The 17474-nt window shown below is 50.0% G+C and overlaps 1 protein-coding gene across 1 annotated transcript; it reads right to left on the reverse strand.

The window, feature by feature from the left end:
• Positions 1-294: 294 nt before the first annotated feature.
• On the reverse strand, positions 295-17245 carry PEF1 (penta-EF-hand domain containing 1). Its single transcript, XM_060017994.1, has 5 exons — positions 17177-17245; positions 8268-8586; positions 3677-3832; positions 3053-3196; positions 295-1340 (listed from the first exon to the last, which is right to left on the reverse strand). The coding sequence occupies exons 1-5, from the start codon at positions 17198-17200 to the stop codon at positions 1111-1113; spliced, it is 873 nt and encodes a 290-aa protein (XP_059873977.1). The 5' UTR covers positions 17201-17245; the 3' UTR covers positions 295-1110.
• Positions 17246-17474: the final 229 nt, after the last annotated feature.

Raw genomic sequence — 17474 nt, forward strand, 5'->3', positions numbered from 1 at the left:
GGGTTTGAGATAATAAAAAGGCCAGGCTGTGGAAAGTCTGGGGTGGCTGCTTCTAGCCCAGAATGCCAGCCCTAAAGCTGTTATAAAACACACGGTCAGCTTCTTGGACTGAACCTGGCAAGGTTAGACTTAACCTGAAGTTAAGTTACACTTAACTTCAACCCAGTAAGTGAGAGCAGCCCTGTGGAGGCATGTCCCCCTGAGCTGTTTCTTTCTGCATGGCATGGTATATACTATGTACTTAAATATTCGTTGAACGAAAGAATAAATGAGTGACTGAATGGATAAGCATATGAACCTGTAACTGGGACGGTGTGGTGGAAATGTGGAACTCCAGAGTTTTATTCTTGTATTGAAGCTTACAGTTGCACCAAACTTTTGGCCCCAAATGAAAACAACCACAAATAAAAAAAAAAAGCATTGGCAGTGGGAGGTAGCAACTTGTCCCCTGGGGACTGAAGCCAAGCAGAGGATGGCAGGCAAGTATGAGGGGTCCAAGCTGCAGAGGGGTAGCCTGGCCAAAGATGCCCAGAGAGCAGACTGCCCAAGCTCCCTGAACAGGCAGCTAGAAGTCAACACACACGGACTTGTGGGGGGTGGAATCCAAGCCACTGGACCCATGGGCAAATCTCTCACCCTGGTCAGATTCCATTTTGGAGAAACTGGGTTCATCTGACAAGACAGCATGGGTGAGGGAACACAGGTGCTAATGGTTAAGAGGCTGATGAACACTTACCGCTGGCGTCAGGGCACAGAAGGAAAAGCTAGAGTCTGGAGTCAGCTGACTGGACACTAACTCCATTGCAATGACCAGCATCTCTGGCACCTGGCGCAAGGCTGTGCCATTTAAATACTCAGGGATGTAAAAGGACATTCAATTTCCGGTCCTCTCCTAGGTCAGGCCCCTACCTGTGTGGCCTCAGCCCAGGTCCCCACTACCTGGTGGCTATGACGCAGACTCCCAGCCCTCTCTGTGAACAATGCTGAATCAGGCAGGGGAGAATTCTTTTTCTAGGAAGGGCAGGAAATGAAGAGAGGCCCACATGCTTCTCCCACCCTAGGAGCCAGGAAAAGTCCCTTGGTGCACTCCCCACTTTACAGATGGGCTGGTCATAGCATCCGAGAAGCTGTCATGGTGACGAAGTCCTCGAAGCTGAGCCGAATGTTGCCCTGCACAGCTGTGTCCTTCTCCCGGAAGGCCTCGGTCAGCACCTGCAGCTGGGTGCACACCTGGATGAAGCGATCTAGCTGCATGGCAGGACTGGCAGAGCGCGGGCAGTAGCGGGAGATCAGGAGCTGGGTGAACTGGGGGCTCAGATTGTAGCCCATCTGGGACAGAGCTGGAGAGGAGGGGCACACAGAGCAGACACAAAAACCTGCCGTGAGCACCGCCATCAACCAGCTCCACGGAGTACAGGAGTTCAGGAACTTCAAGGGGACTGGCACCAAAGCAGAAACAGGACAGATGTCCCGAGGGGCTGTCCAAAACGGCAGGAGCACAACAGGGGCTCTGGATGCTCCCCTGGGCTGGAAGGCCCCCATCCCTCTTTCTCAAAGTCTCTGTTGTCTGTTCAATTAGGGGCCCGCAGGGTCCCAGAATGACACCAGTCTGTCCATGCTCATCTCTGACTCGTCTCTATTACAGACAGGAGCCTGAGCCCCCTCGGGTCACCCTGCCCCGAGCAGACACACATGAGAGGTGGCTCAGCGTGAGGCTATGAGGGCCTGCTCTGGAGTCGAGACTGCCCCTCTGCAAGTTGCTCATTAACCCTTGCTAATCCTCTGTCTTATCATCTCTAAAATTGGGATAATACTTACCTTGTAGGTTCTAGTAAGGATTACAGGAGGTGATCGTGCAATGGATTTGGTGTAGTGCCTGGCACATAATAAGCACCCAGTAAGTGTTATTTGCTAAAAGTTATAAAATCATCACCATCTCCCCAGGCGAGGCTGCTGGGCAGTTCCAAGCCCACAGCCTCCACGCTGCTCCTCCTGTCCCTCCACCTGGGATGCTTCCTTCTTCCTCTCTGTATAATCTACCAGCTCAGGCTAAAGTCTCAGCTCCCCTTTTGCTATGTGGCCCTTGGGCAAGTCACCTAGACTAAGCCTCAGTTTTCTCACCTGTAAAAGGGTAATAATAAGAGATCCTTCATCTAAGCGTGGGGAATAAGAAGCAGTACCAATCACATGCAGAGAAAGAATGATGTAATATATGAAAAAAGCTTATTACAGTACCTGGCCCATAGCAAGCATTCAATAAATATTAGCTTTCCTGTGATAATATCACCCTTACAAATATCCATCACCGGACCATTACCTGACAACAGAGTAGGTGCTCAGAACAGGTCACCTCCTTTCCCTTCCACCAGGGAGCTCCCCTTCCCCCTGCTCCCGCCCCCAGGCTCCTTAGTCGAATTGAAATCCATGGCCAGGGCGAGGGGCTGGGTTCTGTGGGGAGCCCTTTCTCCCTCTCAGGTGGGAAAGCTCCCCGTCCAGTTCTCATCCCCACACTAACCAACCATCCTCTGGAGTCAGAATTGGAACCAGACCTGGAGCTGTGGCCTCAGGTCATCTTACCCAACTGCAACTTTTAGAGTGGTCTGGGTCCCAAAGCTGGGAATGAAATTGCCTTCTAGTAGGGCTAGCAACAGAAGCCACCTTTCTGAGCCCCTCTACAGGGCTCTTTCCATTCTGCATGCTAGAAACTAGAGAGGAAAGAGCCACACGAGCCACATGGACCAGTCTCAAAGTGCCCTCGGCTGCTGAATTTCCATCCCCAAGCCTCCCTGACAGCTATGCCTGTCTCACCTAGTGCTGCCAGGAATCCCATCGCCAGAGAGTCCAGCCCCGATCGTTTCCCTGCCCTGGACTGGGCTCACGGCCCAGCCAGGTCACAGAAGGGGTGGGGAGAGGGCCTGTGCTGAGGGCAGCGTTTTGCAGTGCAGTTGGACACGTGGTAGCCAGAGGCTAGAGAGAACCCCTTGCTCTGTCTTAGGGGGTAAAGAGAAACATCCGGCTGTGCCTGTGCGCTGAGTCCCTGCCGGGCCCTCACCTTGCTGCAGCTCTGTGTAGCTAATGGAGCCCGAGCAGTCCCGGTCATACTGCTGGAAGAGGTTCTTCCACTGCTGGATGCACTTCCACAGGGCTGAGAAACCGTAGACATCAATGTGGCCTGACTTGGTCTTGTCAAACATGTCTTGGGTGGGGGAGGGAAAGAAGGCTTCAAGACTAAGGGCCAAGGGTCCTCAGATACCACTGAGGCTCCCTTCTCCCCAGGCTGGAGTAGGACACTCCACAGAACCACAGGCCTGAGGCCCAGATGCCGGTACCCAAGATGCACCCTCATCAAGTACGATACCAGCCTCCACCCCTGCCAGAACTGCATCTTCTCCGCAGGCTTGGCAGCCGACCCCCAACCTGCCATCTCCCACCAGGACAGGGAGTCCCATTCTGCAGAATGAGACACTGAGCTGGCCTATGATTCAGCAAGGTCTAGAACTTGAGCAAAGAGCTAAGGAAAAGAGCTCTCTAAGGGATCTCACCTTGAACCCAGTTTCCTGTGAGAAATCCTCCCTGGCCAAAAGATTTCTCCTCAGAATGGCCTCCCACCCACCTACCGTCAGACAGGAGGTGGCTCTGCCCCAGCCGGAGCCCATGAGGAAGGGCTAGGACTCACTTATCATCATGAGGCATGTCTCGTCATTGAACGAGGACCAGTTGGAGTTGACCAGGGCCTGCTTCAGCTCCTTGATGGAGATATAGCCACTGTGATCGGAGTCCACTGACTGGAACCAGGAGTAAGCCTCAGGATCCACATTGGGAGGGGTGCCACCTGCAGGAAGGGGTGCCAACCAGGGGAGTCAGACGCAGGCCTCAAGACCAATCCACAGAAATGCTGGGAAGGGTCAGCCTCAGTGCCCCCCAGCTACCTCAAAAGTCTCACAAATCTGCCTACCCACTCCCTGTCTTCCATCAAGACAACACCCTTACTCTAATGGAAGAGGACCTTTTGTGTAAACTCACGAGTATTTGTGGTTGATTTCTACTCCACAAATCCTTCAGGTTTTTCCTACAGTGCTCCAGCCACTTCTCTAGTTGATTTTAAGTTTCTAAGGAACAAGGACTTGTCCGGCAGATTAAGAATTCTCTGAAAAGGGGGATCATCTCTTCCCCAAAAATGTTTGCTGAGCACCTAACATGCACAGCCCAGAGACAAGCATTTTGAGAGTCAGGCAGCAGGGAGCTCTCTGGGGTGGGAACCGGGTCTGGTCCATCTCTGGCACCAGGAGAGCTGGTATATTCTATCAAGAGCTACCAGAATGTGGGTGGCCACAGAGCTCCACGTCTCTTCCCTCCCCATCACCTCCGATGCCTGTCCCCATCTCCAAACCTCCCTGCAGACATCTGTGACACGTCCTCACCCCACACACCCAAAGAGCTGCCTAGAGCTGCCAGTTCCATACACAGGTATCAACTCCTCCCTGTTCCTACTGCACCTGCCCTGATTCAGACACCTCTCACCTGACTGCGGAACAAACCCAAAATCCTAACCAAATCCTCATGACAGCGACTCTCCACCACTTAGCACTTGTTGCCGAGTAATCTTTGTAAAATTCCACTGTTCTCACCAATTTCCCCCCACCTCAACTCAAAACTCTTCAAAGGCTCCCCACTGTCTACAAAATAAAGTCCAGCATCCCTAAAACAGCATTCCAGTTTCCCCACAATGTGGTCTACCCCCATCTACCTGTCACTCTATCCCCACTCTGTCCCCCTCCGCCTCTGTTCCAGCCTAGGTGCAGTAAGTAAGACACTTGGTCCTACCCAGACCTTCACAGCTCCCTATGAAGTCTTTACTCACCTCACCAGGTTCTCTCTGTCTCATACCCTCTTCTCCCTCATCTCTTTGCATCCATTTCCCACCCACCCTTCAAAACCCAAATAAAATGCTGCTCCTTCTATAAAGCCTTTCCTCTTCTTCCATCCCTGGACAGGCCTCCTTCCTCTCTCCTTTGTACTCCTCTCTATGGCCCTGATCACTCCACTGTGTACATGTTTTTTCCTACTCTTTCCAGGTTACACTTGGAGCAACTTGAGGGCAAGATCCCAGCCTAACTCATCTCTGAATCCCCAGGGGCTAGCACAGAGCCGGACACAGAAAGGGGAGGTGCTCAATTCATGCTAGAATTGGCCTCCTGGTTCAAGTCGCAACTCTCCCATGTGCGGCCTTGGTTAAGTTATTGAAGTTCTCTGTGTTTCAGTTTTTTTTACCTGTGAAATGACAAGCACAACAGCATCTACTTCATAAGGTTATTATAAAGATATAATTAATAAATGAAAACCCTTAGATCAACACCTGGCACTGTCCAAGCACTTTATACCTGCTGATTATTAGCGTTGCTGTTGTGGTTCAAACGGCTTTGTGTGTCTGGGAGCTTTGTGTGTACGTCAGATGGAAGAAAGGATCATTCATTTGGAAAGACATGCAGGGTGGGCTGGGGGTGAGGGGAGAAGGTGAGAGATGAAAGCAGAGAAGCACAGAAGACCGTCTTGGGAAAAAGCCAGAGTTACACAGTATTGGTAAACCTGCTGGGTTGACTGAGGGCTCCTTCACACATGTAAGTATCAGAGACAGCACAGAAACCACTGTCCAGTCCCCAAAGTAAGGCCAGAAGGATAAAGGTTTGCCTGACTGAGGGACTAGTCTGACCTCCTCGGATGGGAAATCCAGACAGGCCCCACCCTCCCTCCTAAAACAGCTGCTGTGCCATGGCGGAGAGGAGGTCACAGCCACAGGCAGGAGAGTCTCTGTAATATGTGGTCTGCGCAGTCAGCATAGAACAGCTCAGGCTCTGGAAGCAAAGAGAGCAAAGATCCTTACTAGCCTGTGTGGTTTAGAGGAATTGTTTCATTCTCTGAGTACTGATTCCCCCATTTCTAAAATAGACCTACTTCCCAGGGTTGCTGTGATGATTAAATGAGATAACAGCAAAATAAAGTTTTCACAGAGGGCCTGGAATGTGTGCAGTCATTTTCGCGGAGGAAGGCCTATTTAAACTGGGTCTGAAAGGATGATTAAGAGTTACGATGGGGAAAAGAAAAAGCATGTGGCAAAGGCACAGAGTGTGTTCAGACTACTCCAAGGGGTCTGGGGTTGATGGGAGAGAGGGTCTGGAAAGGCCCGTTGGGAATCGAGTGCCCTTAGGATCTTCCCTGTGGGCAATGAGGCACCTTTAAGGGTCAAACCTCTCTTGCAGAGCATGGTGTTCAACATTTAGACCCTGTATTCAGCGGGGTTAAGTTAGTGGGGCCTCCAGGTGACTCCACTGCAGGCGATATACGGATCATACTTTAAGAAGCACTGCTCCAGGGACTTCCCTGGTGGCCCAGTGGCTAAGACTCCGCGCTCCCAACACAAGGGGCCCGGGTTTGATCCCTGGTCAGGGAACTAGATCCCGCACGCATGTCACAATTGAAAAAAAAGATCCTGCACGCTGCGACGAAGATACCCTGTGCCGCGACTTAAGACCTAGCACAGCCAAATAAATAAATATTTTTTAAAAAAAAGAAAAAAGAAGCACTGCTCCAGGGGCTCACGGGCGGCACTGGAGAGGAGAGAGGAAGCTGCAGAGGGTGAGCAGTTAAGAGACTGAAGCACATTTCTCCTCTCCACTGCAGCCCCATTATCTCTGGCCTCAGGCCCTGGAGGGATAAGCCTCACAGCCAGGGGTTTCTTTCCCTGCAGTGACCTCATGTAGGCTCCGAAACAAAATTTTAAGAGGAGGAGGAAATCCACCAGGAAGCTTCTGAGCTGAAAGCAAACAGCCAGCAGCCCCAGCTCTGATAAGATAAATGCCACTGGCTCACAGTGTTTAGAACTCCCAAGGTCTGAGCCTCTTCCTCGGCCACCTGCTGGGTATGTATGCTAAGATGCTACAGCTTCCCAGCAGTACCATTCCCTGGAGGCCCTTCAGGTGCACCAGAATGGTTCCAGGCTGCCTCGCTGCTGGTGTGGTCTCCTGGGAACAAGCATTGCGAAGAGGCTGATTGAATGAGCCTGGGAGGACACAGGGGTCTGGGATCTCACCTTCCCCAACCCCCTGTCTGAAATCATTCAGAAATCTTCACTGAGCTTGAAGCCCCACCTAAGACTCTCTGCCTCCACTGAGCTGCCAAGCCCCCTCCCCAGCCCCCATTTGTCCAGTACCTCAGCTTTACAGTCTCTGCTCTTCATCCTTCCCCTATCTCATCCCATCACTCTCCTGCCTGCCTCGGCATCTTTCAGTGGTACAGCCCTTGCCATATCTGCTATCACATTAAATGCCACATACCTCGTTGCTGAGAATGCTCCAGAATGAGTCCTCTCACAGAACTGTTTACTAAGCCCCTCCCATTTGCCATACCCTGTGCCCAGTGTTTACCTGCAACTTCTCATTTAATCTTTATTAACAAACTTGTGAGGTAGTGACATTTACACATTTTACAGATGTGGACACTGAGGCTTAACGAGATGATGTCACTTGGTCAGGTCAGTAAGTGATCTGATCTCAAGAGCCCAAGCTTTCAACAACTATGCTATCTTACCTTTCTACATATAGCAGTCAGTCTCTCTTACACAGAAATGGGGTTTCTCCCCACGGTAGACTGTAGTATTATCTCCAATCATTTGCTAATCCACTCCCTCCCCTGCTTCCCTGCAAGAGCATGGTACATCCTCTCCACTGCCTGGCGGCCTGCAGAGCCCCTCCAGTGAGAGGAGTATCCATTCCCATCCTATTGATGTCAGGCTTGACCAGAGGATGTGGTTTGGCCAATAAACGTGAGTGGAAGAGGTATAAACTACTTCAAAGCAGAAGCTTTAGGGGACATCGTGCATTCCTGCTAGCTCTCTTACTCTTTTTGTCTGCCACAAAAACAGTATATCCCAAATAGGGGCTGCTCCTCCAGCCTGGATCCTGGAAAGAAAAGACACGTGGAGCAGAACTTCAGCAGCCAAGCCTGCAGCTGCCGACATGTAACCAAGAGTAAATAAGTGTGAGTAAGGAACAGAAATAAACATTTGCCACTGTAAGCCAGAGATTTAGGAGTTGTTACCACAGCAAAGCTAACTAACAGACTTCTCATTCTACTAATGCAAGCTAAGCTAGAGACAAGATGCTATGGTGCCGGAGACCAGGCTGCCTACACATCCACAAGGAGGGCAAGGAAGGGCCCTGGATAACTCAGAACAAAGTCAGAGGCACTTGAAGTCCAAGGTCCCTACTTACCTGGAGGAGGTGTTCCCTGTCCATAAGGCCCGGGATGCTGGGCACCATAGGAATTTGGAGGTGGTGGTCCATAGGGGCCCCCTGGGGCCGCGCCACCATACGCTCCTCCTGGAGTTCCAGAAGGGAGCCCCCCAGGGTTGGGGTGTGCATAGGGCCCTCCACCAGCTGGTGGTCCGTAAGGCCCTCCAGGGGCAGGACCTCCTCCATATCCGCCACCAGGGGGTACCCCGCTAGCATACTGCCCTCCAGCATGGGGGAGTCCGGGGTAGTAGCTACCCGGAGGGGCTCCGGGTGCTTGTCCTCCAGCTCCTGGGCAGCCCTGCAAGAAGAGCAAGATATCAGTCAGAATGACAGGGCCAGAAACTAGCCACAGTATGGAACTTTACAGTTATAAGGCACTGCCACTGCCTTTCTTTCAACTGATCCTATGGGCTGAACTGGACTGGAATCATGACCCCATTGCTCAGATGGGGAACCTGAGGCTTCTGGAGGAGATACAACTTACCCAAGGTCACACTGCCACTGACCTGCAGAGGTAGGGCTGTAACCCTGCCCTCCTGGCTGCCCTTCCCTGCACACCAAGGGGCTCCACAAGGGCTGGTAGCATGTCTGGTTTGCCACTTTATCCCTTTATCCCCAGCCCCCAGTGAAGAACAGATGCTCAATAAATATTTATTGTATGAATGAGTGGGCAAATTAATCAAACTGAATTCCAAATCCACCCCTGTGGTACCCCCATCTCTATCCGCAGAATTCACAGTGCAAATGTGATCTCCAGCCCATGCCCCTGACCCTCTTCAGTCACAAATGATGTATCTAGAGCACGGATTCATCCACAGCATGTCTTCCTTACCCTACTCTAGCTCATGATGCAAAACCATTTCCCCAGCCTCATTCATGGCTCTGTGAGACAGGCAGGCAAGACCCTATTCCTAAGGCAATATAGCCCATGGTTAAGAGTGAAAAAGACCAGTTCAAGCTTGCGGTCTGCCACTTACTAACTGGTCTAATGACTTACCCTCTCTAAGCCTAAATATCCTTGGCTCTAAGAGTGCCTGCCTACCTCCAGGTTAGTATGTGAATGAAATGAGGCCGGTCACGTAAAGGGCTCTGACACAGGCCCTCGCACAAAGTAAGCACTCAATACCCAGTAACTATTAACAGTAGGACTCTTCTATGGAGGAGGAAACTCAAGTCCAGAAAAATCACACAACAACCGTGTGGAGGGGCTGGGGCCAGAATCCAGGTCTCCTGGCTGCTAAGCCCAGGCCATGTAAACAGTAGAGCATACATGGGAGCACTCCTCCCTCTCTTGTCCCTGTCCCCACGCCACTAGCCAGGGATCCCTGAGGCTCAGTGTTCGGCTCCATCTCCCTAAATGGCCTAGTGGACCACAGCCTCAACACATCTGCAGTGAGCTCAAGGGCAGAGAGAGCAACTGCGCCCGGCTCCGAGCATTGTGAGGATGGTACCATCTGGACACGTTTTAGATCAACCTGTAAGGCACACCAGTGGCCTAGCCAGTACGAGCCTGGATTTCCTCTTTTAATTGCGTTTGATAGCTTCCAGGACAGTTACCCTCAAGGCTAAGGCCAAAGTCACACTTCATCTCAAGACAGTCTGCTTGCTCGGGGAGGAGAGGCTTCTTGAGGGAGGGCAGGAAGCACGCCCTTCCACCTTCCCCACTCAGCATCCTGGACGCTCTTCTGCCCTGGAAGCTGCCACAGCTCGTAGCAAGACTCCTTCACAGATAATGAACTCACAGGCAAATCTCAATTCAAAACTCTGCTCTCATCAGCTGAGCTCATGACCATGGGTCAGTGGCCTGTTTCCTCACAAGTAAAATATAATAATCCCTTCCTCACTGAATTGTTCTGCAGACTACAAGAAATGTATACAGCAGAATTTTGTTAGTTAAATTTTTAGCTAAAGAACCCCATCCGCCCCCCTTTTTTTTTGGCCATGCGGCTTGCAGGATGTTAGTTCCCCAACCAGGGACTGAACCCGGGCTATGGCAGTGAAGGCGCCGAATCCTAACCACTGGATCACCAGGGAATTCCCTAAAGAACCTTTTGATGAATAAAAATATTTAAAAACTGGCAAGAGAAAGTTGCTCTGGTTGGAGGTGGGAGTCCCAGAGCCCTGACCACATAGGCCCCTCCCCTGCTAGGCTGTGAGTGAGCCCTGCAGAAACCCCCAGTGATTCAAAAGGCAGTTTGAAAACCATTAATACAAGAAACAGTTCTTACAACAGCGTCCAGCATAAATCGTAGCTCTACTGTTATATTAATTATTATTATTGCTATCAGCAAAGCCCTGGGCCAGGTAAACTCTTGGGGCGGGGGGTGTGTATAAAGGAGAGTGAAATGTTCAAAGGAGCTCAGTTAATAGGAGAGGCACTGAAACACACTCTGTAACATTTAACAAAACAGCATAAGGAAATAGGTGTTTAAAATGGACATATAAGCCATGTGGCATGGGACCACAAAGGAGAGTGAAACCGGGGAGGGTTTCCAGGAGAAAGCAGCATTTGGATTAGGACTTAAAGAATAAAGACTCCCAAGGGAGCTGGAGAGGTGTAATGGGAGAGGTGCCCAGAAGACCTCTTCAACCTAACCCCTTCAGTTTACAGACGGGAAACTAAGGCCAGGTGAGGGGAAGAGACTGGCTTAAGAAACACTGTGAGCTGAAGGCAGAGGCAGATCACTCCCTGTCCATATCCCAGTCCACTGACTCCCACCATCTCCTGCCAGGGTGCTCTTTCCTTAAGCGACAGGGCACAGGATTCCAGTGTAGGCTAGAAAAGGGGATGGGGACTCTGCAGAGTCTGGGCACACCCGAAGAACAGGCTGGACACCAAGCCAGGAAGTTGCTGCTCCACAAGAAGTCGTGTGAGCAAAGCCATCAACTGTTCCTGGCTTACGACACCTGAGCCACAGCCCTTCCCCCAGGAAACAACCCCATGACAACCAAGCTAGTGCTGCCGGCCGGTCTTCTGACCTTGGTCCTATCACAATCCAGGGGTCTGGTGCAGCCTGGCCGCAACTAAACCCTTTCCTTTCTGCCCTGCATTAAAGCCCTTACGTGTACAGTTTACAAAGCACTTTCACATACATACAAATGCTACTGGCAAAATTCTGCCAACAATCCTCCAACAGAAAAAAGGAAGGTATTAGTAGGCCTATTTTCAGATGAAGAAACTGAGGTGCACAACTGTAAAAAGACTTCATTCATTCAGCAAGCATTTACAGAGCAACAATGTTGTGTTAGGCTCTGTGCTAGGCCAGGGGACACGAAACTAAACAGGGCCTGGCCTTGAGGAGCCCCAGATAATTATGATACAATCTGATCAGTGTCATCAGAAAAATCTACTTAAATGCTATTAAGAAGGCATGGGCAGAGGAATTGTTTCTGTTTGTCAAATGATAAATGAGCAATCAAATTAACACATGTAGGCAGTGGGTCAAGGAAGGCTTCCTGGAAGAGGCAGGAGTAATACTGGAACTGGCACTGAAGGATACACAGGCATTCTCCAAAAGGAAGGCAGTAAAGGACATTCCAGATGGAAGAAGAAAGACAAACGCACAGACCTATGAGTGAGCATGGAGTAGTCAGGGAGTGGGCTAAAAAGCAGGGGGCTGGGGCAAGAACACAGAGTGAACTCAGAAAGGCAAGCTCTTTACATGCTCCTTGTCTTATCACCTGTCCTGCTGCATTTCAGTTAGCTGGTGCATCTTAGAGCAGTTTCTCTCTGTCACACAGCAGTGAGCTCCCCAGGGGCAGACAGTGGGCCTCATTCATCACGGTAGCCCAGGGTCCAGCACAGAGCCTGGCACCGGCAAGCCGCCATAAAAATGTGAACAAATGAATACCACTCAAAAGATTTGGAGCTTTATGCCGGAGGAAACAGAGCGCTACAGAAGGGTTTCCAACAGGGAAGAAACGTGATCGGGCGTTGTTTAGAGAACTAAGCAGCGTTGGGTGTGAAGGATGAACTAGTGGGGGAGACGGCAGCCCAGGTGCTGGACAGGCAGGGCTTGAACCAGACAGCAGACTCAGAGAGAATGGGATGGATTCTGAAGCTATTTCAGAGATAGACTAGACATGACTTGGCAACTAATTAGGTTAGAGAAGCGATGGAGGGGGCAGTGAAGAAAGGGAAGTGTTTAGAATGACTCAGGTTTCTAGCTTGCACCAGAGGGGGAAGAGAGTAAAACCACAAGAATCCAGGCTGGGGAAGAGGGTTCCCAGGGACACTGAGTTATTAGTAAATGTCTGAACCAGAAATGAAAACCAGAGTCCCTGATTCCATGTTCTTTTATACTACTCCATGCCATTTGCCAACCCTCTGAGGAGTTTTTCCAAGAGCATTTCATGCTGATAAACACAAGATTGTCAAAAAAAAAAAAAAAAAAAAAAAGACAGGAAGAGTTCAGCAATCATGGTTTCCAAAACATTACAGAAAACTAACCCTAGGTCTTTACTGATTGCAAATTACATTTGATAAATTTGGATGGGGGGAAGGGGCAATTAACATTTTATTAAGGCTCTCACTGATCCTCAGTCCTATGAGGTAAGTGCTATGATCCCCATTTTACAGATGAGAAAATTAAGGTGCAGAGTTTAATCATGTGCCTGTGATGACGCAGCTAGAACTGGTAAGCTTCAAAACAGGGTCTGCGTGACTCCACCACTCTACCCTCTTCTGGGTGTTCACCAATAAATGAGTGAGTGTCTACCACATGCTAGTGCCAGAGACTGTCCTAAATATATGTGTCAGATATGATGGATTTCTACAGTGGAAGGGGTTGAAGGGGAAAGGGGTGGATTAGGTAATCTTTCAGAGGCTTCAAGCCCAGAAATTAGGGAGACTCAGAAGAATCTTATTCTGTTTTCACCCCCGCACCTAGACCCAATTCGAGAGCCACAGTATTGTAAGAGACCCCAAAGACCTCCCAGTCCAACCTCTCAGTCGATGATGGAATCTCTGCAGCACCATCTGGAATCTCTGTTTACCTTCCCGCAAGTGGTGGGGAGTTCACCCCCTCCCAAATAACCCACTCAGAAAGTCTTACATTTTCTTTTGGCTCTGAGGGCTCATTCTTCTACCCCAAGACCCTTGTGAAGCCCAGAGGTGTCAAAGTTTGGTCCATGCTGAGTACTGAGGGGAAACACAAGCCTGTGTTTCAAACACAAGCCTGTGCTCTGGAGCTAGCCCCCAGCCCGCTGGAGGAGGTTAGAGCCCATTCTAAGGGGTTAAACAATCACAAGACTACAGAAGGAGTGGTCTGGGCATTCACCAGCAGAACCTCTTAAAATATTTCAAGGCCAGAAATCTGCAGCCAATAAACAGCGAGCCAAGAACTGTCCCAAGACTTCAATTACCACCTCTGTGCTGACACTCCAAAACCTTTCTCTCCAGCTTCATCTCTCATGAGCTGCAGACCTCATATCCAACAACCTCCTGGACCTTCCAAATCTATTCCTCCTTCTGTGTTCCCACTGCAGTGAAGGGAAACCCTGATGCCCTCCTGGACACCTCCTCTTTCCTTTCCTCCGTCACCTCAATTAGGCACCAAGTTTTCTCACTTCCACCTCCCAGCTCCATGTTCACCAGGTCACTGTTCTCTCACCTAGATTACTTCAACAGCTTTGAAACTGGTCTTCCTGCCTTGTCTCTCCTGCTTCAACACCCCGTGACAGTGCCCCACGGTCACAGCTCAAAGCACGAATGGGAGAAAACTCTTCAGGAGCTCCCCAACAACTCTCAGGATGAAGTCCACACTCCTCAAAAAGGCACATAATGCCCTTTAGGATCTGGTCCTTGCTTGCCTTTCTGGTCTTGTTACCCTTTCCCCCGCTCCTCTTCACTACAACTAGATTGATCTCCTTAAATTCTTCCAAAATACTGGGCTCTCTTACTTGCTTCCTGGCCTTTGTGAATACTATTCCCTCCACTGGAATACCATGCCTTTCTTCACCCAGATAACTCCTACTGGAGATTCGGGTTTTGGCTTAAATGTCACCTCCTTTAACAAGACTTCCTTCCCTCAAGACTAAGTTAGGGGTCCCTCCTGTGCTAGCCTGACACTTACTCCCATTTAATACTCATCGCACAGATTCTACAATGTACGTGTCTGTATCACTCTTCCCCTTGGAGTATTTACTATATGCCAAAACACCATATCAAGCACTTTATGTGGATTATCTCATTTAATCTTTGCAGTAACCCTTGAGGTAGGTACTCTTATCACCCCATTTTTAAAAAGGGGGAAACCGAGCCTCAGACTTCTGCAAGAAATTTCTGCAAGGAAATGGCAGAGCAAGGATTTGAAGCCAAATCTCGCTGGCCTCAGAGACCAAGCTCTTAAGCACTGAAATCCATCAGGCTGGCTCCCCCACAGGAACAAAGGGTACTTGAGTTTTACTCCTCCAACACCCAGTCCATGCTTGAGGACCCTGGGGCAGGATGCAGCAGAAAATTACAGGAGTTTTGACTCCTAACAAGAGGCTGGAATCCTCCAGGGCTATGTACTGGGTGGAGGGGAGGCAGCACTGACTAAGCCTTTGGATGCTTTCAGACAACCCACTTCCTTTCTTGGAACACTGTGGACCAGGAGCTGGATAGGAGGAACGAAGAAGGTATGATGGGAGACAAGCATTTCTTCCTCTACTAGAGACACATTCCTCTCTGTGCTCCTTTTCAATATTTCACTGAGCATAAGCCCAGGCAGCACGGCATGATAACAGTGACCCCAGCAGCAAGAGCTATGCCACCACGCTCTGGCACACACTAGGTATCAGCAATGCGCCAAGCTCCCTACAGGCTTTATCATATTTCATCCTCTTTTCAGCCCTATGAAGTACTATTCCTCCCTCTTTACAAGTGAAGAAACCGAGGCTCAGAGCCCTTAGATGATTTGTCCAAGGGTGTATAACTATTAAATAGAATTAGGATTCTAGCCCAGTTCTGTCTAACCTGGAAGTTCAGGCTCTTAATTTCCAAGTCACTGCTTCTAGGATGCATACAAATTGTCTCCAAAAGCTTATTAAAATGTAGATGCATGGGCCTTTCCTGGGTACAGAACAGGTCTGAGGTGGAACCCCAAAATGTACTTTTTTAACAAGCTCCTAGGTGATTCTGATGTAGACCATCCACTGAGAAACAATGTACTATGGCAATGTTTTCCCAAACTGTGTTCCTCAAGAATACCAGTGTCACCAACATATGACCAGACTTATGTCATATAAGTGGAGTGGGGGGTTCCACAGTTAAGTAAGTTTAAGAAACACTTCATATTCTATCCCTCTCTGGCAAATTTTGCCTCTCTGGCAAATTTACAATGTCTATTAACAAATTAAGAATTCTGAGATGGCCTGTGGTTAACAGGTTAACAAAACTCATTAAGCTGTATTTAACAGTGTATTTCCCAAACTTATTTAACCACAGAATACTCCTTTATTAGCAATACTTACTAACATTCACTAGCCTCAGCAAATGCAGCTGAGCTTGGGAAACACTGCTAGGTTATACTTCCTCCTAACCCCAGCCCAGGCGGGCCTCTCTCCTTCCTGCCTCTGCTAAGTCTGCAATGACAGAAACTCTAAGTTCTAGCATGGGCACTCCCTCACTTGCCATGTGTGACCCTGGGCAAGCCACTTAACCTCTTTGGGCTTATTCCTCAGCTATAAATTGGGGGAATAATCCCTGCTAGCCTGCTTACAGAGCCTTCATGATTGAGATAACGGATGTCCAAATACTGTGGACAGGGCTGCACTCCCTACGAGGGCTCTTGCCACATCTTCTGATATGTGATTACACTCAGCCCAGCGCTTAGCAATATCCCATGGGACCTTGTTTTCCAATTTTTCCTGCATGGGTTTTATCTCCTAAATTAGTGTGATCTTAGGCAACTCAGGAGCCCTCTCTGAGCTAAAACGAAGGGACTCTTCTGAGGGCCCTTCCAGCACTGGCCTTCAAGGAATCTAGTAAAAATCAAAGTACTAAAAGGTAACACCTGTCACACTCTTCATAGTACCAAACGCTTTACAAGCATCACTCCATTACTCTTCATAACAGCTCTATGAAGTAGATCCTATTATTTGGCCCTATTTCACAGAGGAGGAAACTTCAGCTCAGAAAGGGCTCAATGGCTCAAAACTATTTAAGTGATGGAGCGAAGGTGTGAACCTTCCTCTGACTCCAGACTGCACTTCACTACTCTAACGCTCATGTTAGCCAACAACGGATTCTGGCCACAGAATCGCCTTGCTGTGGTGTTCTTGCCTGGATCAAGATGGGCTGGCAAGTGGGGAAAAGGCATTTGCTGACAGCTCCGGGCTCTGCTGCCTAACTGCCTGGTGACTTCAAATAAATTCCATGTCTCCTTGGGTTTCGCTTTCCTGTGTGTGAAATGGAAGTGCTGGACTCAGTCAGTAGTCGAACAAGCTCGTTTGCGCAGCCTGCTAAACCCACAGGTTCTCCTGATTATTCAGATGCAGTACGTCAAGGGTGTACTTTTATCAACTCCCCAAAAGATACCGACAGAACCAGTGCTCTAAACGTTCTGTTGGCGTTGATGACCCCGCCTGTGGCCCCAGCGGGATCCTGGGAAAATATGGGGCCCAGGCCAAGCCCAGTCTGACTCTGTGGGGTCCAAGAACCCCAAATCTTCCCGTGCACGACGTCAAAGGGGGCGCGACACGACCTCCCAGACGTGCAGTCCTGCGTGACGTGAGCCAGGCGCGACCGACCATCCCTTTTCCCTTCTCTCCTGCGCGAAACCTCGTTGAAGCCAACCTCAGCGTGGGAAAGGCGCGGAGGAGGCGGGGAGAAAGAGAAGCAGGGGATCCCGGGCCTGGACTTGGCGAGGCACCCACTTGGATTCGCCCGCCCCTCACACACTCACCTGCCCGTAGGGGTAGCTGGCCATGGCGACTCTGACGTCTCACGTCGCCGTGGGGCGGGACTTTCCGTCTCAAACCCGCCTCCTCCTGGGCGTGGGGGCGGGGCCTATTCTGATTGGATGTCCGCAACTATCAATCCTAGGCGCATGGGTCGACGGAAGTGACGCTATAGGGCGGCGATTTGGTGCCTCCCAGAGACGCTAGAGAAGCTAAGGATCCGGAGACGTTCCCAGAAATCTTCTTCGCTGTACTGGCGCACCTGTTCCTCTCTTTCCTGCCCTAGAGTAGGCTCCAGGGCTG

Source organism: Delphinus delphis, chromosome 1 (genome assembly GCF_949987515.2).
Source record: "Delphinus delphis chromosome 1, mDelDel1.2, whole genome shotgun sequence".
Taxonomy (NCBI): Eukaryota; Metazoa; Chordata; class Mammalia; order Artiodactyla; family Delphinidae; genus Delphinus; species Delphinus delphis.

Coding starts and splice junctions, on each gene's coding strand:
- PEF1 (XM_060017994.1), bottom strand. CDS start 17,200: ATGGCCAGCTACCCCTACGGGCAG. Junction 8,587..17,176: donor CCAGCTACCCCTACGGGCAG/GTGAGTGTGTGA, acceptor CTCTTCTTGCAG/GGCTGCCCAGGAGCTGGAGG. Junction 3,197..3,676: donor GACATGCCTCATGATGATAA/GTGAGTCCTAGC, acceptor CCCCCACCCAAG/ACATGTTTGACAAGACCAAG.